The 25,663-nt window shown below is 50.9% G+C and overlaps 1 protein-coding gene and 1 long non-coding RNA gene across 10 annotated transcripts; both read left to right on the top strand.

Moving 5' to 3' along the window:
* The first annotated feature begins 666 nt into the window (after positions 1-666).
* On the top strand, positions 667-17,179 carry RAB3IL1 (RAB3A interacting protein like 1). Of its 8 annotated transcripts, XM_086748028.1 has the most exons (14): positions 669-800; positions 1,100-1,468; positions 1,574-1,726; positions 2,575-2,626; positions 3,878-4,112; positions 4,605-4,700; positions 6,064-6,141; positions 6,755-6,970; positions 10,301-10,429; positions 10,537-10,649; positions 11,580-11,603; positions 13,255-13,354; positions 14,371-14,437; positions 14,859-17,179. In XM_086748028.1, the coding sequence occupies exons 5-14, from the start codon at positions 3,939-3,941 to the stop codon at positions 14,939-14,941; spliced, it is 1,080 nt and encodes a 359-aa protein (XP_086604154.1). In that variant the 5' UTR covers positions 669-800; positions 1,100-1,468; positions 1,574-1,726; positions 2,575-2,626; positions 3,878-3,938; the 3' UTR covers positions 14,942-17,179. The 8 variants fall into 8 exon arrangements, with proteins under 8 accessions (XP_086604147.1, XP_086604151.1, XP_086604150.1 ...); XM_086748026.1 differs by lacking the exon at positions 2,575-2,626; XM_086748027.1 differs by lacking the exon at positions 2,575-2,626 and having other exon boundaries at positions 1,100-1,490.
* A 3,305-nt stretch (positions 17,180-20,484) lies between these two features.
* LOC147600626 (uncharacterized) lies at positions 20,485-23,723 on the top strand. 2 transcript variants are annotated; one of them, XR_015258781.1, is made up of 3 exons: positions 20,485-21,568; positions 21,953-22,436; positions 23,014-23,723. It is a non-coding gene; the product is annotated as an uncharacterized LOC147600626 (long non-coding RNA). The 2 variants fall into 2 exon arrangements; XR_015258780.1 differs by having other exon boundaries at positions 21,953-23,723.
* Positions 23,724-25,663: the final 1,940 nt, after the last annotated feature.

The following is a 25,663-nucleotide window of genomic DNA, read 5'->3' as shown; positions in this document are numbered from 1 at the left end:
TAAAAATCCTCAGTCTGGTCCCGCTGTTGCCCACCACTAACAAGAACAAGTCAGATTTTCCCCGTCCTTTCACCTTTGTGTGTATTATCACTTCCTTACGTCCTAGGCTTTTCCTTCTGAGCCCACAGAGCTGTTTTTGGAGCAGTCTGAGGTCATACTTCATGCCAGGGGGTGTAAGGGCGTCACCAGCTACTGGTACCGGTTTGAATCCCTGGCCGAGCACAGACCTTTGCAGGGACACCCACTGGCACACAACCGCTGCCCCACGACCAGCACGGCGGCAGGGGTTGTCTCTCCGCAACCTCAGCTTTGTAGGAAGGTTCTCAACTCACCCCCGAGCCCCAGATCAGCAGTTCTGAGCTTTGTGTTTCTAACGTTTATTCCCCGGGCCTTTCGCAGGGCCTGGCAAAGCTCTTCCACGGAATCACAGCTCTAAGGAAAACACCGAGCACCGTCAGGACAATGAAACCATTCCACCCGCCGAGGGGAAGCGCGGGCTGGACCCCACGTCCCGGGACACGGCGGCGACGGGCGAGCCCCCCCACCCCCCCCCCCCCGACATGGCGGCCCTCCCCCTTACCACCCGGCGGGGCGGCAGCGCGCAGGCGCGGCGGGATCACGTGGTGCCGCCGCCGTTCCCCGCTCCCCCCCCCCCCCCCGCGGCGGGCGGCGGGAGCGCGTCCTTCAGGTGGGGCCGCGGCACCGGTAACCGGCTCCGCTTTCCCGGGCATGGCGACGGCGGCGGCCGCCGCTCCTCCTTCTCCGCCGTGAGCGGCAGCGGCACCCAGCATGCGGCGGGGGTAGGTCCGGGAGCCCCGGCCCCCGCGGTTGGCGGGAGGCTGAGGGCGGCGGGGAAAGGGGGAGGCGGCCCGGTTCTACGGGCCCGCGGCCTTTGGCACCGGGGCCTTACCCCCCCCCCCCCCCCCCACCTCACCCCGAGCAGGATGGGGTTGGGGGGGGCTCCGTGGGGGTCAGGCCGCCCCCGAGCCTCGCTGCCTGTGGCTACCGGACCAGGGGCGCCTGGCCGGGAGAAGCCAGGCTGGGGTTTTCCCCTTGGACTTCCACTGGGTTTAATGGTTTTGTTATTTACACCTTTGAGTCCTCGCAGCTGAAAAAACCTCACAGCTCGGTCTGGTCCCAAGACGTGTGTTTGTGCCTGCAGTGGTGTGAAAGTCAAGTAAGGAGACAGAATAAGGAGGGACCCGCGTCCGCCGGCGAGATAAGGGCGCAGGGAGCGATTGAGACCAATATAACCAACACAAATTGCCTGTTACGCTCGAAAAAACCAGTCCGTATGCTTCACGAAAGCTTTTTGAGAGCTGGCGTGGCAGCGAGCAGGCTGTGGAGCGGTGATGATTGGCGTAGTATGGCAGCGGTCAGGCTTCTGTCCTGGTGGGGATGGAAAAATCGGGTCGTCTTCGTAAACCTGAGGGCAAGAGATCAACCTGGAGAGACCCGCGGGCTGCTGGTACGGGAAATAACCCTGTCGGGTCAGCACTGCAGGAAACATGTGGGGCCCGCTGGAAAAAGTGCAGATCCTGCACATTTTTTTTTTTTTTTGCTTTTTCTACAGAATCCAACTTTAGACGGTTGTGCGGTGTTTTGAGTCTCTTGTTTTTTGTGCAAGTCTGCATTTCTTGTGTCGGTGTGGGACCTTTAGGATATGACACGTTTTTCCGAGGAAGATAGTCACCCGCCAGAGCAGCGATAGCAGGAAAGCGCGAGCGTACGTGGCGATCTTTTGGTCTCTGGTTGGGGGGGGGGGGGGTGGGTGTATTTCAAAGCCCCAGCTGGACGCTGGAGATTGGGGCTTGGCTGGGCAGAAGCCAAGGCTTTCGTGGGGATTCCGTTTGCACGGTGTGGAGAGCACACTGTTCCGTCACAGAAGATGGGGTGGTGTTTCAGGGTAGGTTTTTAGGTCCCTTGGTATTGCGGAGTGTGGGTGGGACTGTTCCATTCCTCCGAGTCCTCCAGTTTTCTTCCATAGCGCGTGGAAATACACTGGAATACGTGTCTCCCAAGACAAACAGCTTTCATCTGAGAACTTCAGAGTCTCGGAGGTTTGTTTTTTTTTCTTCCTGTTATGTATGGGTTAGATTGGCTGTCTTAGTAGTTTAGTGGACTGTTGAAATGTCCCTTTTCCTTGCTGTGTCTTTATTTTTTTTTTTTGCTACCTGCTTCATTTAGAATCTAGCTTTTCCTCTAAGCTTTGGGGTTTTTTTCCCCTTTTGACCACAGAGGCTGGAGGTGCTCGGACTGGCTGGGGCCCTTCTGGTGTGTTTCCTCTCTAATGCGGGAGAACCTGGAGAGATGCGTTCTCTGCAGCTTACCCATCTAATTTCAAAGGGCCATGGCAGAGAGGGCTTCCACTGTGCCACCTGAGAAATAGTTTAATTGTTGGGCAGACCTCTTGGATTGGCACGCTTCCGCTGCTCCGTGGCAAATCCATTGCAGAGAACCTCCCCTGATCTCTGTGGCCGGGATGAATTGGTGTCATTACGACCCCCTCTTCCTGTAGTGGGTTTCATTCCTTCCTTTGGGTCATTCTCTTGCTTGATCCCTCCCCTTCCTTAGTGTTTGGAGCCTTTGGAGACCTCTTCATCTCGCCAGCCGTGTCACTGTTTAGGTATGTTAGCTGATCTTGACCTTTCTTAACCATTTTGTTTCTTCTGCGCAGTTCCGCCTTTCCTCTGATGAACTAAACGTGCCAGTGGAGCAGCCTAACAGGATGGAGTGGGCACTGCCCGCTCTGAACACAGTGTAGTTTGCACTTGCGTGCTCTCTTGCACTTCAAACTTCAGCCTGGGAGTTCCTCTTGGTCGTGGCTCGCTCAGTCAGGCGTATCCCTCTATGTTTGTGCATATTGCTTTTTATCAGGCGGTCCCAGCGTGCTGAATAGCTCAAGATGAATTATCTTTGCTTGGAGACACTGTCCTTTTTACTCTGGCCAAAACTAATTTTGTTCTCTTGCCTTTTCCCCGAAGCACCCTTTGATGTTGTTTTCCACACTTCCAAATACAGTGGTATCACCGGGATGAGCCTCCTTTTCTAGATCTTCCCAGTTCTGTAGTCAAAATGCTGTCTGGTTGGCATGACGTGGCGATGACCTTGGGCTCTTCATCTTCCAAGGGTTCAGGCAGTTTTCTGTGTGTGCTTTTCTGCGTGCTTTCCGGTGGCACCTGAGCTAAATTAGCTGGTGGCTGCTGCTCCTTTCCCTCTCTGAAAGGTGACTGTGGACAACTGTTGCTCACGGACAGCTTTAGGGGGCAGGAAGGGGGAAAATTTAGTGGAAAGGGTGGTAGCATCACGCTGTTGCTGGGTGGCATAGCTTAGGAGAAGAAGTCCTGTCAGCAGTTCAGTAGCTGGCACTCATGGTTTCTCTGCGGTCTGCAAGGGGACGGAGTCGGAGAGAGGGGGAAGAATGCGGCCTGACTGGAATACAGAATGTTGGGCAAATTCAGGAGAGGAAAATACAGAGATTTGGAAAAGGGAAGAACAGAAAGTGAACCGAACTGAAAGGAGATGACAGCTTCTCTGCAGGAGAAGGTAGTGGGCAAGGAGCAGGAGCCAGAAGGAGCGTGTGGGAGGAGGGCTTGGCGCTGTGGGTGGAAGAGGGTAGCACCACAGCTCAGCTGAGGCTTTGTGACCCGGAGATAACTGGGAGCAGGTTAATCTGTACTGCGGTGTGTGCGTCCTGCTGAGTGGCTGGAGATGATAGAAAGCTTCCGTGTGTGCGAGGCTCCATTGCACTCCTGCCGGCTTCAAATGGCAAGTGACCGTGTGAGGAGGGTAAAACCAGAAGTTATGAATATCATTGCGTTAGAGGAAGGCTCTGAATCTCCCCCATATAACGTTTCACTGTGCTGGTACCCCACAGCCAGGCCAATTTTGAGGAAGACAGCCAGAAGCCACCCGCCGTGGGACACTGGAAGACAATAATGCCATCCAAAGGCAGCAACGAGGAGCCGGAGACTGGATGCCAGGATGCTGGAGGTGTGGATGAGACCCAGTCCACCGAGCAGCTCAATGTGTCCCGTCTACGCAGCTCGTCGGTGGAGATCCGCGAAAAGGGGTCTGAATTCCTGAAGGAAGAGCTGCACAAAGCACAGAAGGTAAGGCCCAGAGTTTGAAAACACCTGAGAATGGCAGCACAGATTTGAGCAGTGGGAGTTTTCCTAGAGGTGGTGCTGAGGGGAGCAGGATGTCTCTGGAGCAGGCAGAAGAGGAGAGACGCTGAGGTGGCCATGAAGTGCTTTGGAGCAGGACATCAGTTCCTAGATTGACCCAAAGCTTCCGTACCAACTGATACCAAATTACTCCTGCAAACCTGCTGCAGAAAGCAGCCTGAGGCAGGCAGTGCTTACTGTAGGGCCTCCTTGCTAGTGGCAAATGAGCAATTCCAGCCTGAAAAGCCTGCTGCAGCTTGTGGAGGGATGCCTGTGGTGACACGGAGCACGGTGCGGAGTTTAGTGACAGGAGTTTTGGGCCGGGGAGCCGTGCTGTGGTGGGGAGGAAAGGTTGTGATTGACAGGTGGGAACAGGCAGGCATCAGCACTACTGGGACCTGCTGCAAGCTCATGTGTCCCTCTCCGTGTCCTCAACAGGAGCTGAAGCTGAAGGACAAAGAATGTGAGAGACTGTCGAAAGTCAGAGAACAACTGGAGCAGGAACTAGAGGAGTTAACAGCAAGCCTATTCGAGGTACCACCCTCTTCCTTTTCCCGCAATTTCTTAAGCTTACATCCAACTCCTTTAAGACAGGCTTTCCCTGAACTTCCAGCCATCTCCCACGGTTTCCTCTTTCCCTCTGTTGCTCTTTCCCACTTGGAGAAGCAGAGCTGGGCAGTGCTGCAGGCAGAGCTCCGGAGCAGGGGGTGGTACCCGCTCCTAGGGAGCGTTCGCATGCATTCCTTTCCCCTTCTAGCAGCTGTGGGGCAGGATAAAGAGCACAGCAGTTACGGGTCTGTAGTCGGGTAGCAAAACCAGCTGTGGGGATGCCCGCAGCTGGAGGTAAGCATGGCTCCCTGTCCCTCTCCTGTGCCTGCTCTGTAGTCTGGACAGCAGCTGCTGTGTAATAGAGATGATTCCCTGGCTCGTGTCAGCCTTTGCTAGATCTGACTGGGTGGTGAGGAAAGCCAGAGCCCAGCTGTACTTTTGAAGCACAGGCTGGTGCTGAGTGTAAGGGCCAAGAGAGCATCCCTCTCCAGGAGATTTGGCTGCCTGGGCTCAGGGACAGCTTAGAGCTGTAGCTGAGGGCTGCCCCTTCCTCTGGTGGCCTTGGACAGAGCCCTTCCAGGCAGTGCTGCGAGGGGGCCGCAGCTGGGACTCACACTGCCCCCCCCTTCCTGTGGGAGGTGCTTTTAAGCTCTGACACTCACAACACATCCACCGTTTGGCCTCCACCTGAGCTACAGCTCCTGCTGTGTTACAGCCACGTCCACAGCACTGAGGGGTGGCCGCTCCGCGAGGGAAGCGGGAGCAAAGGGTAGTAACAAGTCAGGCAAGAGCAGTGACCTCATCAGTGAGGGGCCAAGACGTGGAGCAGCAAGTCTGAATCAGGATCTGCGCCACAGACAGCGATCGGGGTCAGAAAACAGTCCGGTGATCAACCAGCCCAGGCCTAAGGTCAAGCCAGTGGGTCAGAGTCACGGAGATACTGGACTGGGCGCAGACACAGCTGCTACACAGCAGCACAGGTGGGTGCTGATGTTAAAGCCTCAACATTAAAGGAATTCCCAAGGGCTAGGAGGGGCAGGCCCTTGCTTCTGGCTTTCCTCGCAGCAGCCGATATCAGTGAAGGAGGTGACCTTGGGCTCAGCCAGCTACGCTCTTTAATTTAGCCAGCTAGACTCGTAGAAGGAGGATGCATTCCAGGCCCTGGCACTGAGAGCCTTCTCTGGGAAATTCTGCAGGAAAGCTCTTCACAGCCGAAACAGTAAAACCCTTGGATGTGGCAGTGATGTCTGTCGCCCTCCGTGCTTGCAATATGGCAGAGCTTTGCCCTGCCCTGGTGGCTTTATGGTTTGGGACTGCAGCAGGCAGACTAAAATTCTCTCTGGTCCAGGAAGCGCACAAGATGGTGAGAGAAGCAAACACTAAACAGGCGGCGTCAGAGAAACAGCTGAAGGAGGCACGGGGGAAGGTGAGAACCGCGCTCTCTGCAATTTGATCTCTGTGCTAGGTTGGTGCTATCCCTGCCCAGCCTGGTCATCGTGCTGTTTGTTGGCTGGAGATTAAAGTGCCTGCAGCTTGGTCTCTCCGAGATGCTGCGTTTGCTCTGTTCCCTCTCCAGCAGACGCTGAGTGAGGGCGGAAAAGGCATCCTCGCAGTCTGCTGCTGATCCAGCTCCCTTTTGGGAAATGGGTGCCGGGGAACCGCAGCGAAGTGATACGCTGTTTAATTGCCACAGCTGTGGGGATGGTTAGAGCAGGGAGTTGGAATTTCCTGACAAGGCTGCAGCACAGGGCTGCTCAACTGGTTTCTTCTTGAGGAGAGAGACGTTTCTTCTGGGTTATTTGGTCTAAAAAGAGCCCGGGGCAAAATGTGCTCAGACTGAGGAGCAGAGGGATGGGTTCCCAAACAGCTGCTGTTTAGCCCTGTTTAAAATTCTGGGTGATGGTGGGCATTTGGGAGAATGGGGAGAAGGCTTCGTGGCTGGGTTTGTAGCTGATTCCTTGTGGCTTTAGCATTTGGTGGGGTGCAGCAAGCTCGAGCAGGTGCTGGAAGTGCTGTTGACTCTGGCCTTGTCTCCTCAGATCGACATGCTGCAGGCAGAGGTGACAGCTCTGAAGACCCTGGTGATCACATCCACACCCTCCTCTCCGAACCGGGAGCTGCACCCTCAGCTCCAGAGCCCTTCTAAGGCTGTCTTCAGAAAGGGCCACGGGCGAAACAAGAGCACTAGCAGCGCGATGGTCTCAGCTGCCAGCCAGAATTTGACTCCAGAGCCAGTCAGCCATGAGTGCAGAGAGGTGAGTGAGGGCCATTCACTGCATCGGCCTTGGAGCCACTGCTGTGGCTGCGCTCAGGAAGCCCTGCGGCTTCTGACTCGGGCTTCCTGGAGAGCTCTGTGGTTGCAGTGTTGGGAGAAGCTGTCTGTGCAGTAATCTGGCTTGTTCCTCAAATTTGTGCTGAGGCAGGCTCTGGAGGGTTTCCGTCTGCGGAGATTTCCCCTTCGGGGACGCACGTTCAAGGCTGTGTCAGGACAACTGCTAGAGGAAGCAGCTGAGGAATCCCTGGAGGGCATGGACAGATCTGGGAGTTTCCAGTGGTGAGAGTGGCTTTGTTAGGAGTTGCTGAGCAGAGGCCAGTTGTTCCGCTGCATCTTGGCAGTTGAGTCTGCTACCTGTTCTGGTGTGATCTCCTGTTGTTTCTTCCCTCTGCCCAGTTTGGCTTCCATACCAGGACGCCTCCATCAACTTGTAGTCGCTGTCACTTATTCTGTGTTCTTGGGCATGTCCCTGTTCTTCCTCTTCTTTGCAGAGCATATATTTAATTAATGATATTTAACCGCTTCCTCACTGGAAGAAACTAGGTAGAGAAGCATACAAGGCGTTTGTGATATCTTTGAAACAAACCCTGTGGAATTTGCTTTGGCGATCCTTTGACAGTCCTCCACCTGCTGTGACCATTGGTCTAGGTAATGCTGCTTCCTGCTAGCAGGATCTTTCAGTCTGGGAACTTTCCACTAGCCAGATGTGTACACAGCTGTCCTGGGGAGCAAAAAGGAGGTAGCTTATGGCACTTGGTCAGGAAGAATGAAAACAAGTGAGAATGTGGTGGGGGAATACGTCTCCCTAGTGATTTTTTTTTTTTTGAGAGCTGTGGCCTCTGCCATGAAGAATTATTGAGGGAACACGGAGGCATCTCACTTGGCTTGTGTGAGAACGTATGCAGAAGGGCTGCTTGTGACATTAATACCCTTACCAGACAGGACTGTACTGGCAGCACTGGTAACTACACAATGAATGTGCTTTGTCAGCTTCTGCGTAGCGCTCTTGTTGCTAGAGTTTGGATGAAATGCTTCAGGCAACATTGGCTGTAGCCATTGTCCCGAGACAGCAATAGCAACGAGAGATGAAGATCTTTAACTCTGTTCACAGGCAGAGAGGAACAAAGGCTGTGTCAGAAATAAAACAAAAGGAAAAAAATCGGTTCAGTAACTCAAGGTCTGCCCACTGATTTCTCTTGGTCAAGCAAGGGACAGTCCAGATAGAAGCTGGAGTCAAATGCAGTCAGCTAGAAGCTGCTTTGAGGGCCAAGAAGAAAAAGGTTTTAATCTTTTTAAGGTCCTGAGATCTCTCCCAATACTAACCATTCCTCCAGTCAGAACAGAGGAGCTCCAACTAGAGAGCCCAGTTTGGTGAACCGCTGACTGCCCTGTAGAAGCTGCCCTCTACCCACAGAAGGCAGAGAGCACTTTTGCCTCCTGGGTATTTATTTTGCTGTTCTCAGCTCAGTCTCAGCAAAGCTCGTGTTGGTGACCTTTAGCTAGCTCTTGTGACTGACTTGTTAAAGATCAAGACCTGTCCTTTTTTCATGTAGGCAGCTTCCACATGGTGCAGACATCCTGGGGTTTAAAATCCCAGGGCTACAGCTTCCAGTGACTAATAATTTTATGTATCAAAGGGGGGTGTTTTTGTTAAATTGTTCATTTCAGTTTCTCAGATTCTTTAGCGGCCTATGTGAGAGGTGACAAAAGGGAGCCCAGCGTTTAGAGAGTTGATGCTTGGTGCTCTGTGGAAAAGACGTGCCCCATCTTAAATTGAGCCTAAAAATGACAGAATTGTTGTTCTCTTTTTGCGCCTCAAGCTGAAGTCGAAAGGTGTGGCTTGTGACCCTGCGATGTCTTGGGCAGCATCCCTGCTTCCCTGGGAAGGGAGGGCTGGAGCCTTTCTTTGTATCTTCTCTTTTGTCTCATGTTTTCACCTCCCTTTCTTGCCTGTCTCTCTAAACCTTTTCCTTTGCTGTCTGTCTCTCCCTCTGCCCTCCAAGTCGGGGTTACCTGCTCTCCTCTCTCTGCTCCTCTGTATCATCCCTGGGAAGGCTATCCACATCACCTACGAGCCAGGCTGGCCGGCCCTGGGGGCAGATGCTTCCTCACCCTTGCGGCAGGTAACCTTTCCGGACAGCACTGGGGAGGGGTGGGACCCATCTTCCTCTCGCGCTTCCAGCCTTTCAGTTCTAGCTTCCTTTTATGCTAACCTGCACTTTTTCTGTTTGTTTTGTTTTGTTTTCTCAATTTATTTTTCCATCTTGTGGCTCTGAAGCTGTCTCCTGGTACCAGGTGAGCAGTCTCCGTAGCATAGAGCGAGCGTGCTAGAACCCAGACCTTTTCCAGCTTTGTTCACTCATATTCTTTGTGTTGCTCAGCAGGGTTTCTGTAGTTTTATTTTTCCTTTCAGCAGCTTTAACAGGATTTGCTGGCCTTTTAAGAACGTGCCCTGTCAGTCAGGTTGGTGGTTTGGCTAGCGATCTGCCTGGGGTTTACATGGCAGGTCCCAGAGAGTCTCCAGGACTGAAGTATTTTTCAGGCAGACAGGGATGGAGGAAGCGACCATCCTGCTGGCTCAGGGCGTGGGAGCAAGCTCTGTCCTGAATCCCTTGCTGCTGGGGAGCTGTAATGCTTGCGAGCCCGCCTCTAAAAGGCAATAAGCAGATATGAGAATGGGGAAAGCTGTTCCTGCTCTTTGAGAGACCTCCTTTCCTACACTCGCCTTGCCTGTGTAGCTGCCCAGTGTTCCCGTTACTTCTGCGACTCCCCAAACACCAGAGTTCTGGGCTTGGAGTGGTCTTTAAAGGGCTGGCATACCCTGTGAGCTCCTGCTTGGGCTCACTGAATGTAGTTCTGCTGATGGCTTTTTCCAGTTCGGCCTTTTCTGTAGCAATCCTTTCCTTACAGATGCTTCCTGGGTGCCATGGCCACTGTACTTTGCCGTTCAGCTGCTCTCATCACTCCTGCCACGGCCTGAGTGGGCACTTGCTCTGTTGGGTGGTTGTGTGGTGGCTTTCGTGCAGCAGAAGTGCTGCTCTGTCCTGGAGGAAGATGGGATGGAGAGGTGCCTGCAGGTTTCTGGCAGAATAAGCCCAGTATGGCACAGAACTGCTGATGGGTGGGAGATGAAAGACCCTTGGAGCAAGCCAGCTTCCCTCAGACACATCTGTGATGCCTGAGCCTTTCTAGATGCCAGAGCAAATGTGTCGTAGCTAGACTACCTGCGTAGTAACAGATACCTTCTGACATGATACCTCTCCCTCCGCTCACCTTCCCTCTTCTCACTCCTCTTGGACACTTGCTGCAGGTCGACTCCATTTTATTTGCTGAGTTCCAGGCCTGGAAGGAATCTCCAACTTTGGATAAATCCTCCTCCTTCCTGGACAGAATTTATCGAGAAGATGTAGGACCTTGTCTGGACTTCACGAAGCAGGAGGTGAGTGCTGGAAAGGGAGGACAGAAACAGTCTGGCAGCACCGTAGCTGCATTTTTATGGAGATGACCTTCAGCATCCGTATCTGCACTCATTTCTCTTTGCCACAGCTGTCGGAGCTGGTGCGAGTGGCTGTGGAGCAGAACACGCTCACCATCGAGCCGATTGCTTCCCAGACGCTACCTGTCTTGAAGGTGTCAGCAGAAGAGTGTGGTGGGCCAAAGTAAGGAACTTTGCTTATGCTCCCTTGTCCTCTCCTTGGTACTGCTCTTTCCGTACCATCTAGTGGAGTTTGGCCCGGCCTTGCTCAGTTGAGTTGAACAGTTCCAGGGGCTCAGCTGAGTGTTCTCCTAGCCTACAGCCATGGTAGTTCAGCTCAGCACTTTGTATGAGAAGGAGAGCGATCTTAGCTCAGCTGCTGTACTGTAATCGACTGTTTTGGGGGGTAACCTAGTGAGGTGTTAGTGCCCTCAGCCTGGGAAAGGTTGCTTCGGGTTTTTTTTGTTTTTTTTTTTTTTCCCTCTTAAGGTTGCAACTGGTTTAGTGTTCTCTGAAGGTATTTGTGCATAACCAAGGGTGAAAGGGTTAAGTCAGAGCTGTATTATCCCATCTTCTTGCATCTTGTGAGGTTGGAGCTCACCTTGCACTCCTGACCTTGCTGGTGCACCGGGTGGGTTTGAGCTTAGGTCAGAAGAGATCTCTTCTTGCTGCGTATCATCTTCCCCACCTGCTGCTGTCATCTCGCCGTCAGAACTGGGGCTATGGCTGCTCCAGAGCTTGTGTGGCTGTATCTGATGTGACAGACAACTTGAGATTGCCTCAAAGAGGAGCGCTAGCAGGAGTGGCATGATCTTCCAGACGAAGATAGGGGATTTTATTCAGCTATTGAATTTAACTTCAGTCAGGGCTCGCTCTCATTGTTCTTCCTCCCTTGCCTTCAAGCAGAGCACATTCTAAGCGAAGATGTTCCTGTAACAGTAAATGCTGCTTGCCTGCAGGTTTTCTACCACTCTCTTCTGCATTTTCTGTCATCTCTAGGCAAATTGTTCCATGAATATGTGTCAGGCCTGTTCCAAGAACAGCCCGTCCTGTGTTTGTCCTTATCGATTTCCTTTTGATTTTTTTTTTGTTGTTGTTGTTTGTTTCTTCACAGTGGGTTCCGGTCACAGATTGTAACGTAAGTGAAGTATTTATTTTCAGTCAGTGATCAAAGATCTCTAATCCCTTAACAAGTTACTAACTCAGTGTGATTTAGCAGCTTTGAGGCTAGAGCTGAACTAAGCTAACTTCTTAACCCTGTTTGATTTCCACCCAGACGGGACGGTTAGGAGCCTTGCAATAAAAGATCCAAAAGGAATTTGTTCCCCTTTCTTCCCCAGATGCAATACGCTGAGTTTTATGGCACCTTTGAACATGTGTGGACCAGAAAGGAGAAAGCTGAGGTCCCTGCCCAGGCTGGGACCTACCAGACCTACTTGTACAGACCTCAGTGCGACAACTTGAGGAATTTAGACAGACAGGGACTGAGTTGGCCACTATGGGACATTGCCTGTACAGCATGAGAGCAAAATGCTGGCCAGGAGGTGCTGAGGACAACTGGCTTTCACGATGGTCTGCCCAGCAAAGTGCCCTGGAGCGTGTAGAGTGCTGAGGGGCCAGTGTCCAAATGCTGGGATTCGGGTCGCTTTAAGCTGCGCTTGTGATAGCTGAGGTTGCACCAAGCGGTACCAGCCAAGCCAAGAGCAATCAGCAGGAGTCTCTTCTTTACAGTCTGCCACAATGCTCAAATTTGGGACCTCTTAAGGTATCTTGTTTACAAAGGTATCCGTCATCCTGCACCTTCTGAGAATTTAATCTCCTTAAATTGTGTTAATATTTGGTCAGTGATTACTTCTCACTGCATCTGAACACTTACAGCCCATCCTTCCACTCTTAGCTAGTATTTCCCTCGATAGCAGGGGAAAGCAAGCACAGAGACATGCTCAGAAGCTCCCTGAAACATCTGCTCCCACGTGTTGTCATCTTCGATGGCCCACAGAGCAATTTTTTGCAGCTGGAGAGTGATGTCCTTCTTCCCACCGTGCAGGCACTAAGTCTCTGGGGAACGCGGTGATTACGCAGCAGAAAATTCTGCTTTACCGCTTTAAGTGGTGATGAAGGAAGGGCAACTGGTGGGTGATGGGAACCATTCATCTTGAAACTAACAGGAAGAAAATAATGCCATGCCGCACCCTTGCTGATGGCCTCTTTTGGTGGTCTCCTGAGGAGCTGCGCTGTCTTGAAAAAAGTGGCAGTGTGGCTTGTTTTGAGTTCTCAGCATGAGCAAATTCCGCTCAAATGCTGGATTTACCTGTTTTGAGAGCAGGTTTGGTCTCCAGCCAGCGTGTATCTGTCCCAGCAGGAAAGCTGATACACCTGAGCAGAACTCCTTCAGCAAAAGCCTTGCCTGGAAAGCGGAGGAGATGCGCAGAGCCCAGATGATGTTTGTTGTACTCTGCTCCAGCCTCACTTCTTTAATTTTGTTTTGTCTTGGGCTGTCTGCCAGGGAAAGGGTACAGCCTTGGTTTGCTTGGGCATGGAATAATTCATGGTTTCAGACATTTAGCCTAAGGTCTCCTGAGCTTGCCATTTATGGAATCTTTCTAGGAGCAAAAGGCTCACATCAGCCATGGTCTTTTTTTTTTCTTCTTCATGCTAACTGACACAGGTCTGGCTTCTGAGCTTCCTTTTCCATCTCTTGGGGATAGTCTTGAGGTTGTGAATTGCTGGGCTCTGCTGTGCTGCTACATTGCTGAAGGCTGAAGTGTTTTTTTTTTTTTGATTTGCAGGAAATGTGCTCTGAGTGGCCTTCCCAGGACCTGCAGGCACCGCATCACGCTGGGGGATTCTGGCAATTACTACTACATTTCACCATCCTGCAGGGCCAGGGTGAGTCTTCCACCTTCCCAGGGTGGCTCAACCCTCCAAAATTGTTCCAGGCGCTGAGACGGAGGAGCTCTTGGGTTGGCCCTCAAATTAATGAAGACCTGTGAGGCTTGAGTTTGTTCCTGAAGTCAGAGGTCGCTCTTTGTCCGTGACTAGAGTGCAGGTCTCCAGCCCTGCCTTGTGCTCCGTGCTCTGCCTTACGTTCCTTCAAACAACCTGTCTTCAGTGTGTTTACTTTCCACGGTTTGATCCAGAACAGGGCTTTGATTGTTTTGTTTTCTTATTATTTTAGTTTTTTTAATTCTCCTTTGTAAAACACGGTAATTTTCTGCTCTTTAAATGCTGGCTCCTGTTACTGTTCCGGTACAGATCAGTGACTCAAATGGTTGTGAGAACAAGCTGTCCTTTCTGTGGAGGGAAGGGAGAAGGTGAATGATTTGTTGATGTTGCTGTTGGGGCTCTGATTCAGTGGAGCATTTTAGAAATTTGTGCTTTCCTGAGTTGCATATCAGAAGAGCTGATCCTGCGACATGTGACTCCTGCTGAGACAAAAAGTTGGGTTTGTGCATGGCTTAGGTTGGCTACTTTTTGTCACTTGCACCAGAATGCTCTAACGTGTCAGGAATTGCCGTTACCGTCCTGCACACGCGCTTTAACGCACAAACCTTTAACTCCAAAGATTTTAATTCAATTGGAGAACAACTCTTTGAAGGAAGATCCCAGACATTAAGTCGTCATCACTTATGTCTCAAATCTGAGGTAGACGAGTTCCTGCACAGTGTCTCTCGTGGATAGTGCAATACCTTGGGATGGGATAGCAGATACTCAGAATTCTGCTTTTTTTTTTTTTTTTTTTTTTTTTTTAACCACCTTTCTTCCTATCTCTTTCCATCTGGTGATATGTGGCGCTATTTCTTGGGTACTGAACACTAAGAGCTGTCCTGCTGGGTGCTGTGCAAGCCTCTTGACGGGCAAAGTTCTGTAGCTGACTTTTTTTTTTTTTTCTATCTCTCCCTCAGATCACAGCGGTGTGCAACTTCTTCACATACATCCGCTATATCCAGCAGGGCTTGGTGAGGCAGGATGGTAAGGGGGCATGGCAGCTGGCTGCGGTGGGGATGCTGACTGGGGGACACTGGGAGGAAATGAGAGGTCCTACTCGGTGTGACAGGAGTGGGGCCAGCTTGGGGTGCCCTGAACTCCCGGTGTCTTTGAGAAAGAGTTCAGTGACAAAAGAGAAGTGTGAGCAGGGGGGAATAGACACACCTGTTCCTTGCTCATCAGCTTGTTGGGAGCTTTGCCCTGGGGTGGAGCTGGTAAGGGGTGACCTGATGGGTCTGTGCTGCGGGACCCTCCTGTGTGTCTGCTGCCCTCGCTTTGGGAATGAGCCTGACTGGGCTGCACTGAGAGCGCAGCATAACTTGAGGTGGTGTCTGGCTGTGCCTTGCTTACTGATTTTTGGGTTTTTTTTGTTCCTTCTCTTCTCCACACCCAATGTGCTTTGCAGTGGAGCTGATGTACTGGGAGGTCATGCGGCTCCGGAGGGAGATGTCTCTGGCCAAACTTGGATTTTATCCCACTGAGATGTAAGCAGAGGCTTGAGTGTGGACGGAAACTGCTCCTGTCTGAAGGGCTTCTCAAACGTCTGCCAGACAGATGGACACAGTGCCTCTCCTGCAGCAGGCCTTACTCCCTCCCCTCCCTCTGCCTGAAGCTGATCAAGGAGCAAGAAGCACACGTTCCACCTTCAGCTGTCCCACTTCTCCAACTGTGACTGGAATGCAGCTGCCAAGCTGCCCCCTCAGAGCTGGGCTGGCCCCGGCTGCTCCGGGGTGACCATCTACAGACTGTCCTCTATGGAGTCTCCTATATGCAATATATAGCAATTTTTTTTTTTTTAAATTTTGGTTTTATATGCAGTCTGCTTTGGCATAGTCTGAGGCCAGCCCTGTGCAAGGCAGGAGTCCTGGACTTTCTTTGTAAGCAAGCCTTTCCGGACAGATGCTGGCTGTCTGTCCATCTGTTCCACTCGTTTTTTGGGGTGGAGGGTGCTGTGCCCAGCTGTACACCTGGGTCCTGCTGACCGCTTACTCACCTGATGGCCCTGTAGATGCCAGCAGCATGCAATAATCTTACGGAGAGCCACAAACAGCCTGTTTCCAAGTACTTCCTTACTCCTTTTAAAGGAGCCTACAAGAAAAGCTTTCTGCCAGCTGAGTCACAAAGAGGGATTTGTTTCTGTTCTGAGCTTGCGATTTGGCACTGGGTAAGCCAGGCTAGGGGAACGGCCGGAGCCGTGCACCTGGAACCTTTGGCAGAAGAAAGCGAGCAGGGAGATTCCGTATCACAGCTGGCCGCAGCTTGGCTGCGATCTGCAGGATGTTTTCTCCTGGTCTAGAGAATCTGCTGCAGTTGCCACAGGCAGATGCGGACCTTGGCGGATAGTGCTGTGTGACAGTCCCTGGTGTAGAAGTCCCCCGAGGTGCTCTTGGATACAAACCTCACCCACAAACAGATGTCTTTGAGCTGTTCCTGCTCTGAGGGAGCTTTGGCCAGTACTGTTCCCGCTGTTTAGGTAGAAAATGTGGTCCCAGGCTGGGTTCTTCATGTCTCCAGAAGGAGCGTGGCCAGGCTGGGCACAGTCTCGAGGCCCGGAGATTTCCTCCCCAGTATTACATCAGACCTAGAGATGCACATCCAGTGGGAAACTCCGCTTCTCCTCCACTGCCATCCCCAGTATGGAAATCTGAAACTTCTTTGTGTGCACGTGAGGGATCTGGGTGCCTCAAAATGCGCTGGAAGGATGTCGCTAAAGCTGTTGGAAAGCAGAGACCCCCGCTGTAGCTTGAGCTCAGGCGCATCTGTACCGAGCTGTGTTAAAGCCATGGCAGTGTTTTGTAACCAGTTCAGCCTTTTTTTTCAGTGACTGGAATCGGCTCAGCCACCACCCACCCTGGGGTTCGCATCTCACGTGGCATTTCTGCGCTCAGGACCAGATCACCATCCCGGCTCTGTTAAGTTTCATCTCCTGGGAGATGCTGCAGTAGGAGCTCTTTATCTTCAGCGGAAGAAAACTGAGCTGCTGGGTTTTTGTCCAGGGGAGGGAGGAACAGACAGGGAAGGCAAAAGTTTGGTTTGGAACCTAATTACAAGGGCGGCTTCACAGCAGATCTGAGAAAACCTTCCTGCAGGAGACCTCTGTGAGCCCAAGCTCTTCACCAAAGGAATAGGTTTCAAATGCAGAGTAAAAGCCTGGAAAATGCACCCCTGGGCAAGAGTCTGGGTCTTGAGCTGGTGATACACCTGCATCTCTTGATGGTGACTGCAGACTTGGGGCAAACTGCCATCAGCTTTTCCAGAGGAGAAGATAGAAATGCCTTTGCCCAGCTGCAGATTTCAGCTCAGGTCAATTCTATCCTTGGCAGTTTCTCCTTGTATCCGTTCCCCTGGCCTTTTTTTTTTGGTTTTTTTGTTTTGTTTTGTTTTGTTTTTTTTTTCTTGATCTCTACACGTCATCCTGTGCCGTTAGCTGCTACATAGCACAACAGACGTGGCTGCATTGCAGCTCTGGGAATGAGATGATCTCTGTAGGAGGCGTTTTTGGTTTGTGGGATCTTTTTATTTTTATTCCCCCCCCCCCCCCCCCCGGTGTCACTTTGTAAAAGCACTTTGAGATGGAAGGAATTGGAGAAATGCATTGTATGATGTCTTGCGTTTAAAACCAAGCAGAGAGCACTTGTAAATTACTATGAAGTCACTCCATTAACAGCGGGATGGTCGCACCCTGCTCTTTATTAAAGGAAAATAAACATTTGCTATTAACCCCTCTACAGGTCTGGTTGCGCTTCTGGGGTTGGGTTGGTTGGGGCGCGTGTAGCCAAGAGAAGACTCAAGTTGGGCTGGCCTTGTGCTTTGCGAATCTCTTGCTGCTGTGTGTCCTCAGAGACTGGGATTTTAAGGTTTTTCTTCACCAATTTGCCCCTCCTGTAGCTGGCTGCTCCCTGATGCTGTCAGGGGACCGTCCCAAAGCCTGGTTAATTCAAGGATCTTCCTTCCTCTTCCCTTGCAGGACAGCGCTCTCCTGCTTTTCCTACCAGCAGGTGGAGGCAGAACTGTGGTGGGAACCTTTCAGGAGCTACCGTGACCAATGTGGCCGTGGTGTAGAGTGAATGTTTCTCTTTTCTGGAGATTTTTGGATCGTGGACTTTTCTTTGATCCAGGGGCTTTTCTGGGCTGCGCGGGGGCTCTGGATGCAAGGGCAGGAGCTGGCTAGCGTGAGTTGTAGCAGCACCAGGGACTGAACTTGCTCCTGCTGTTCAGGTAATTCCCCTGCTTTTAGCTGCAACTTGATTTGAAAAAATCAGAAATCATTTGCTCTCGACTGTTTAGCTGTGGGCATGAACTCTTGTACTGCGGGTGGTGGCAGTGGAGGGGAAAAACAAACATAAAGGCCTTTTGGAAATGAAACAGAGGAACAGCCAGAGCAGAAAGCAGCGTCAGACCCCATGGTGGTAGCGGTTCTGGGACCTGGGGCTTCTTCTGAGTGAAGGTGAACTGGCGTGAGGATGAGTAAGAGAAAGACTGGCCCCAGGGAACCTTGTGTCTCCGGGCAAGGCAGGGTGAGCGCGCAGTGCCCAGGTTCTCCCCAGCATGGGGCAGAGAACCTCCAAGGTGTGGTGGCCCGTGGGCTTTCTCTGGGTTTGTGGTTGAAGGGTGGTCAGGCCTTCACCGTCTTTCCTGTTTGCATGCAACCCTGAGACCCAGTCGCTGATGATTGCTGTGAGAGTGTGGCAGAAACATCACCGTGACCTTCTGCACGCTGTGCTCAAAGCCAGGAACTGGTGTCCCCCCTACCCAGAGTGCCCTGAGACGCTCTTAGCCGGGTGGGATGAGTGTCCCCTCGCTCCTGCTCTGATTTCCCTGGCCTGTTCAGGTGAGTGAGGGTGCGTAAGATTTGCGCTGGCTGGCTTCGCGCTCCTCGGCATCTGACGTCGCGGGACGGAGAGAGGAGGACACTGGAAGCAGCTCAGCTTCAACAAGCTGCCACCTCTGGGATGTGGAGAACCCCAACAGATGCTTTGCTTACCCAAAGGTCCCATGCCTTTTTCTAAAATAACATTACCGGTTTTCAAATGGTGTAACTGTTTTATAGGACAAATTACCAGCGCGGAGAAGGAAGCCCACACGCGGTCGCAAAGCAGGAGCAGAGCTGGTGGTGTCTGCCCGTCCTGCCCTCACCGCCAGCGCTGGACTAGAGCTGGGGTGTGAGCGGAGGGGAGCTGCAGGGAGAGCCAGAACAAATTCCTCTGGATGGATGGATGGATGGGGGCTTCAGGGAGGAGGTGGCAGGCGGCCACCGGGGCCACCAGCAGATACGATGGAGCAGTTTTGGCTGTCCTGCCAAACTCGGCTGTGTCTGTGTTCCCTTCCCTGGTGGGTTCAGCGTGGGCTGGCTGTGCTCAGATGACTGAAGTTGCTCTGTGCTTTTTGGCTCCTGCATTAAGCAGCTGAATTTTGACTTGGGAGCCATCTCCAGAGTGAGATATCAATTTTTTTTTTTTTTTTTTTTTTCCCAGGATCCTACAGAGTCTGTATTAAAAAGTAACACAAGAATCTTCTTTGCAAGGGAGAGCAGCCTCTCCTCTTTTTCTCCGGAGGTTTGGTCCTACCCTGTGCAGCGTGGGGAGGCAGCCACGAGAGGGCACAGGCAGACCAGGCAGGGGCTGTCCACCCTGCGAGAATGGAACATCTCCAAGGTCCTACCTGGCTTCTGCTCCTGGGATTTCTTTAAGGGATTTTTGGTTAAACCTGAGGAACGCTGCGAAGCAATGAGGATGGCCGGGTGAGAGGCTGTAAAAGTTTTGCTGTGTCTGGGTGTTTAGGACTCTAGGTCCTCGCTAGAGTCAGTAGGGATTGCCGTTCAGGAACTTTCCCGTGGCTGGGAGCTGAGCCCAGAGGTTGGCTCCTAAGCTTCTTTCTCCTAGTGCCCACCTGCCTCGCGACGTAGGGCCTGCTAGCCTGTCCTGGGCCAAAAAAGAGCTTCAAAGGGGATGGGAATTCAAACATCTCCCTCTGTAGGTGTGTTTGACTTGCTTGAAGGACAACGAGCAAAACCATCGGAGAGGATTTTGTTTTCCTTCCTCTCTCCCTCATAAATCCTTTCCCCCCTCCCCGTAAAGCATCAAGATGGGAAGGACAGTGGTCCTCAGTCTTCGCTGTGACAATTCGTGCAGAGAGGCTTGGCCAAGCTGAGTACGGATGTTTTGTGGTCGTACTACACATAGAGAGCTGCACCAGGACAAACGTACGCGTAGCTTGACAGCACATCCGTTGTGCCACCGGCATCTTCATCAGCAGTTCGTTAGTCTTGTCGACCACCAAATTTGCAGGATATGAGGCGTTTTGGCGTGGCACCAAAACACAGTCTGGCAGTTACAGCAAAAGGGACCAGAGATCTTCCTGTGGTTTTTTTTTTCCCCACACCAGCTCTGGTGTAGATAATCCTGGGTCGTATCAGTTCAGCCACCTGTCCTGGAGCTTTGCTTTCCCCATCTGCCAAACTGGGAAAGGATTAGTTTCCACCCCGGGGTGGATATTTGGGGCCCGCCGTTTAGGACAGCATCTGTCTGGAGCTCTAGTAGGAGCGATAAGGTGCGTGCGTACGCTTGATATGTTGGGTCGACCCCTACGTGTGGGGCTCTGGGCATCTGTGCTGGGAGGGGTATGGGCCTGCAGGTCCAGAATGAGGGGTCTTAACCTGGAGGAGATGGGTTTGGAAGAGAAAAGGGATGCGTTACATCTGATGGACAGTGTCGCGCACAACGAGGTGCTTTTGGATACTTAGATTTTGATGTTTAAGCGCAGAACCCAGAAGGATTTGAATGGCAAAGAGAGCAACACCAGGGTGAGGGACCTGGAGATTTGGTTGCTGATGGCAGTTCCCTGGGTCTGCTGGCCCCGTCCTTTACCCTGCCTTCAGAGTCACTCGAGGTTTGCACGGGGCTGCAGATCCGGCTGCCTCTGCACGGGCAGTCAGACTGTCCCCGCACACACAAAGCACCGTGAGCTTCCAGGAACCAACGAATGAAAGAATTATATATTTTTTGTTTGTTTGTTTGTTTGCTTCAGGTGCAGACAGGGAGACGACCTCAAAAAAAGTCAGCTATCTCCAAGCTTTCCCGATGACTCGTAACCTTCCTCTGTGACACACGTCTCAGACCAGTGAGGATCACTGCAGCACTCAGCCGTGGGGGAAATTCCAGTCATTTCGGACATCTGGGAAGCGTGCCCTTGCCAGGAAGAAATCAGCGTCCTGGCACAACCCTAAACTTGCAGGTGGCCCTGAGGGCTGGCGCTGGCCAGCCCTGCCAAGGCAACACGTTCCTCATAGGAGCAATCCCCGTGGTGCCACCGGTGCTGGGAGCCAAGAGGTTGGGTTTGCTGTTTATCATCTCACCGTTTCCATGTTTGCGCGAGGAGGTTTTTGGGCTGAAAGGAGCCGAAAAGTTGACTTCAAGCCAACCTGTTAAGGCAGGTGGACTTTGTGCTGGTTTACCAGCGCACAGAACCTCACCAGCTTTTTAGCTCAACGTACAAAACCAGCGGCTTCCTTAATGTTTCCTATGTCTGCTTCCAGTTGAGTTCTGGGAGTGCGGGTTTTCCTCTGGCAGATGTAGACCTGGTATTGGCTCAAGGACAGCTCTTTGCCCTTAATTGCCCCAGCTCATTGTGCTAATTCTGCTCCGTTAATCACCTTAGAATCCATTTAAGTTGCCTCCTGCCAACGGACATGTATGTCCGTCACGGCTGAAAGGCACCTTTGCTCTTTCTGCGTCGGAACGGCAGCTGGGGCTGGAAGAGGTGACCTGTCCGTTGCCTTCGATGACCTTCCCCCCTTTGTCAGGCCGCCTGCTGAATGCCAGCTGGCAAAAAACGATAAGGGGTGAAGCGCTAATCCCGCTTCCCGTCAAGCTGAGGACAGCGCAGTGAGCTTGACAAATAATGGTTCAGGGGGAACTGTAGCAGCGTCTAATGGTCCCAGTTGCTTCTTCTGTCCTCCATTTTGTGTGTGATTCCTTTGCGCACCACGGAGCAGACTGATACAACATCTCTTTGCATTTTATTTGTGGATTTTCAGATGGAAATGTTCATAGAGCCATAGAATGGCTTGGGTTGGAAGGGACCCTTAAAGACCACGTAGCTCCTGACTTGCCCATGGTGAGAGGCAGAATCTCATTCAAGCCTAGACATTTTGGTTTTAGGCAAATTGTTGATTTTGTTTGTTTGTTTGGGGTTTTTTTTTGTAGGGATTTGAAAGGAGTAATGGTGCTGGAATGCTGCGATGCAAAACAAAGCCTGTAGCTTTAAAATCATCCTGACTTCGCTGATGTTGGATGGCGTTTCGGTTACATAACATTATCAAATCTGATAATAATCTAATTTTAGCATTTTTTGAGCTTCAGTGTGAAGGGAGGGCTTCAGCATGGGGAGGCAAGAATGGGCAAGGGATTGGAATTGGCATTGGCAGCAGCACCTTCATTTTTGTTCACACCTTACTCCCACGCCCCTGGATGATGGTGAGGAATCGGCTTTGCTGCTTAGATGCATGTGGGGTCATGGGTATGGTCTGAAGGTCTGATCATTCCTGAGTGATTGATCTGGTGATGCTTGGAGGACCGGGCAGAAGGAGGAACCGGCTCCAGCTGAGAAACCAACAGCATCTTCTCCAGGTTCAGAAAGCAAATTTGCAGGTTTCATCAAGCATCTGTAAGCAAAGATTTTTATTTTTGTTTTTAATATAGTTGACTAAATAGTGGACTAATGGTAATATCAACTGTCTAATTACTCTGCTAAGTGTCTTTTTCAGGTCTCGGCTGACACTTTTACATCTCTGTGGGCAGAGACTCCCAAAAATCACTCTCAGATCCCTTCACCAGAGATGGGACTCTTTCCTGGTCCAGGATGTTGTTTGGCACAGAAGGGAGCTGAAAAAAAAACTCAGAAGCTGCTGTGTAGACTTCTGGAGAAGGGCAGTGACATGGCACAGACAAGGGCTGACATGAAACCCACGGAGATTTCCGGTGAAGTAGTTTGATTTGGGCTGTGCCCAAACACTGCCAGGTGTTTTTCGTAATTGTGCCCATGCGCATGGGCTCTGGCTTTGTGCCGGTCGCTATGAAAAGAAGAGAAAAATCACAAAAAATCACAGTACTTCACGCGATAGGGCGCAGATCTGAGCGCAAGATAATTGCAGTCAATTAAACGAACCAGATAAGTAAACCAGCCACACCTCTTTCAGCTAGGATGGCTGCAATCACCAGCAATTACTGTGATTAATCTCCTCACGGTCATATACAAATCCAGCACCTGGCCAGCAAGTTGCGTAGCTGTCTAATTGTGTGGAGAACGATGCTTCGGGCAAGGGTGGTGGATTCTTCTCATTGACTTCTTTCCCCTACTCATTTCCTGAGGGTCTTGAATTTCTCCTTGGCTTGACCGGAGCAGCCTGTGCTTGGCCTTCAAACATCAGTTCTGATCAAAAAATGCAACTGAAGTTATTTTGGGGTTTTTTTTTTTGTTGTTGTTTTCTTTTTCTCCCTCTTGGGCTTTCTGCTTCTCGCCAGACATCTGGAGCAGGATAAACACGCTGTCTAATTTTCCAGCAGGCTGACGGACGGTTTGTCTCCCCGGGGTGCTAGGAAAGGCGTTTTGATTCAGAGCAAAGCTGTAATCCAGGACTTGTTCAGCGACGAGAGAAGGCTTTGAATTTAATGCCTGATTGACGGGGAGTCCATTTTCTCACTGAGTCTAGAATAAAAACATTAACTGAAGGTAAAAAAGTTGGAACATCTTAATTTTATGGTTTAATTTTATGTATCTGTCAACACACAGCACTCATTACCATGAAAGTCAATTTATTATCCATAACCATCAAACGTGTAGCGTGATATTTCAGGAAACAGGGTTAATTTTCCCCGTACATCATGAGCCGGCCTGCATGTCCCAGATAGGAGGATTTTTCTGCCTTTCATCACGCTGGTCACCGCTGGGTGCTTGTGGTTTGTTTTTGCTGGAACGCGTTTTCGTCGTTGTTTCCCTTGCCAACAGACTTTCCGCTTCCGTTCCCATTTCCAGGAGTGAATTTTACCCGTCAGCACCAATGTTTCTGACACGGGGCTGAGCGTTCTTCTGCAAGGAGATGGAGTGACTTGATGGAAAAAAGCTCATTTCAAAAAATAAAGCACAGTTTGATAATGCCCTGCTCACAGATTTGTGTTTGTTAGTATAACTGATATGCTGCAGTAACGATTGGAATGATGCTTTTTGCATGATATTTCTAGGGAAAAGAGAAGTAAATGGTAAATATATTGAAGTTCTTCTGGATCTGTGAGCTTTTGGACTACTATCACTGTATTTTCCTTTAAATCCACACAGGAATGATGTCTGTAAGCATCTTTATTCAGGATTACGGACGACTTTTTAAATTATACCTTTTATATGACTCAGATTCTCAGCTTGAGTGCCCTGCTGTTGCTCAAAGAAACAAGGTGAGTTTAGACAATTCATGGTCCAGTCCATAATCCATGTAGAAAATATTTTTTTTTTTTTTTTTAAGAAAAGGCAAGACACCTACACTGCAACCTCAGTAGCTCATTTATGTCCAAACTCAGTAGATTTCTCACTCTGAATCGGGAAATAAATGAATTTATCCTGTAGCTCTTATTGCAGTAATTGTTCTCCCGTTGTTTCTGGTCAGTGTTTAGGAAACCAAGTCCATACCTATCCTAGTTCTTTCAGCGAGCGAAGTGTGGAAATAATAACTTCTGTATGCAAATGAGACCTTTCCGTGGTTACCTCCTCCTCCCTGTCTGACCCATCAGCGAGAGGCTGAGCAGCATCCTAAACTTCACGCTCTTTGGAAGGCTTCTTACCGCATCTCTGAGAGGATCCTGGAATGGCCTCTTCTCTTTAACGGCCAACTCGGAGTTCTGCAGACGAGTTAAATGTTCTGCAAAAGGTCCGTTGTGTGTCTTGCTTGCCCTTCCTGGCCAAGTTCCTGGCTTGGACCATGACTCCCTCCAGCTGGGTCGCTGGATTCCCGCGGTGGCTGGGGACTGCGGTGAGAACACGCGCTTTCAGTAGAAAGTGACTTCAGATTCTTAACCAGCTGACGTGTCTGGGGACCGGGGAGGATCTTAACATCGGGAATAATGTCTCGATTCAGGCCTTAGTATGCCTGAATGATGAAATTTCTGGGATTTTGGAAGTGGTGTGCAGTGTTTCTTACCACCGCCGTGCTACACAAAGGAAAAATCACAAAAGCTGAAGTGAAAATTGAGTTTCTACAGAGGCTGAACTTGTCATTGACTTTTCTGAACAGGATTTTAAAACTTGTTGCAAGGGAGGGGACTATGTGACGACGTTCTTGCACTATCTGGGTAAAAACTCTGTGTGTGGGCACCACGGACGCGTTTCTTGTCACGTTGATGCCACATAGTAGGTACGTTGCCTGAGACATCTGTAACTGGAGCATTGCAGAGTGAGTAAAATGTGGTTTGGTTTGTCTTTTTAAAGCAGTATCACTCATGGATGAAGGCTTCTTACTGACAATTGAGGTCAGATAAATTAAAAAAAAAAAATAAAAAGACAACTGGGTTCACGAGGGCAGTATGTTTCCCAAGTTCCTGGCTGAAGGATGAGATGACCTTTGGATAAGCTGAGCCTAAGCTCGTGGAAGATAAAACTTGGGAAACTGGCTAGCTCGCCATGTTTCCAGTGATGCCGGTGGGTTCCCAGCAGAGGCACCAGCCCTGCGGAAAAGCGGGGAGGGGTTTAGTAAGGCCGTGAGATGTGGCTGGAGTGTGGGCATCTTAATCCAGGATGTGAACTGAGAACCATCAGGACCTTTTTCCCCTTCAAGCCATGTTGCGTTGGGATGCTCAGAGGTTCTGGGGACAGTTGTACTCTCCCAGGGAAGAAAGCCAGGCCATATATCAATATATTTTTGTCTAAGAGCTACCTGTTTCCAGGAAGAATTTATTGTGGCCTTCTAGTATCTAAAGGGGGTCTACAAAAAAGGTGGAGAGGGACTTTGGACAAGGATGTGTAGTGATAGGATGAGGGGTGATGGCTTTAAAGTGGACAAGGGTAGATTTAGATTAAGTATAAGGAAGAAATTATTTACCATGAGGGTGGTGAGGCACTGGAACAGGTTGCCCGGAGAAGCTGTGGATGCCCCATCCCTGGAAGCGTTGAAGGACAGGTTGGACGGGGCTTTGAGGAACCTGGTCTGGTGGAAGGTGTCTCTGCCCA

The sequence above is a fragment of the Chlamydotis macqueenii genome, chromosome 5 (assembly GCF_036417535.1).
Source record: "Chlamydotis macqueenii isolate bChlMac1 chromosome 5, bChlMac1.mat, whole genome shotgun sequence".
Classification (NCBI taxonomy): Eukaryota; Metazoa; Chordata; class Aves; order Otidiformes; family Otididae; genus Chlamydotis; species Chlamydotis macqueenii.
Note: the sequence above shows the minus strand (reverse complement) of the source record. Positions and strands in the feature narration are given on the sequence as shown.

Bases quoted from the DNA above. Each gene is read 5' to 3' on its own strand.
- RAB3IL1 (XM_086748021.1), top strand. From the start codon at position 1,399: ATGGAAAAATCGGGTCGTCTTCGTAAACCTGAGGGCAAGAGATCAACC. The intron at 6,142-6,754 runs GTGAGAACCGCG...TTGTCTCCTCAG, and splicing joins TGAAGGAGGCACGGGGGAAG to ATCGACATGCTGCAGGCAGA. The intron at 6,971-10,300 runs GTGAGTGAGGGC...CACTTGCTGCAG, and splicing joins TCAGCCATGAGTGCAGAGAG to GTCGACTCCATTTTATTTGC.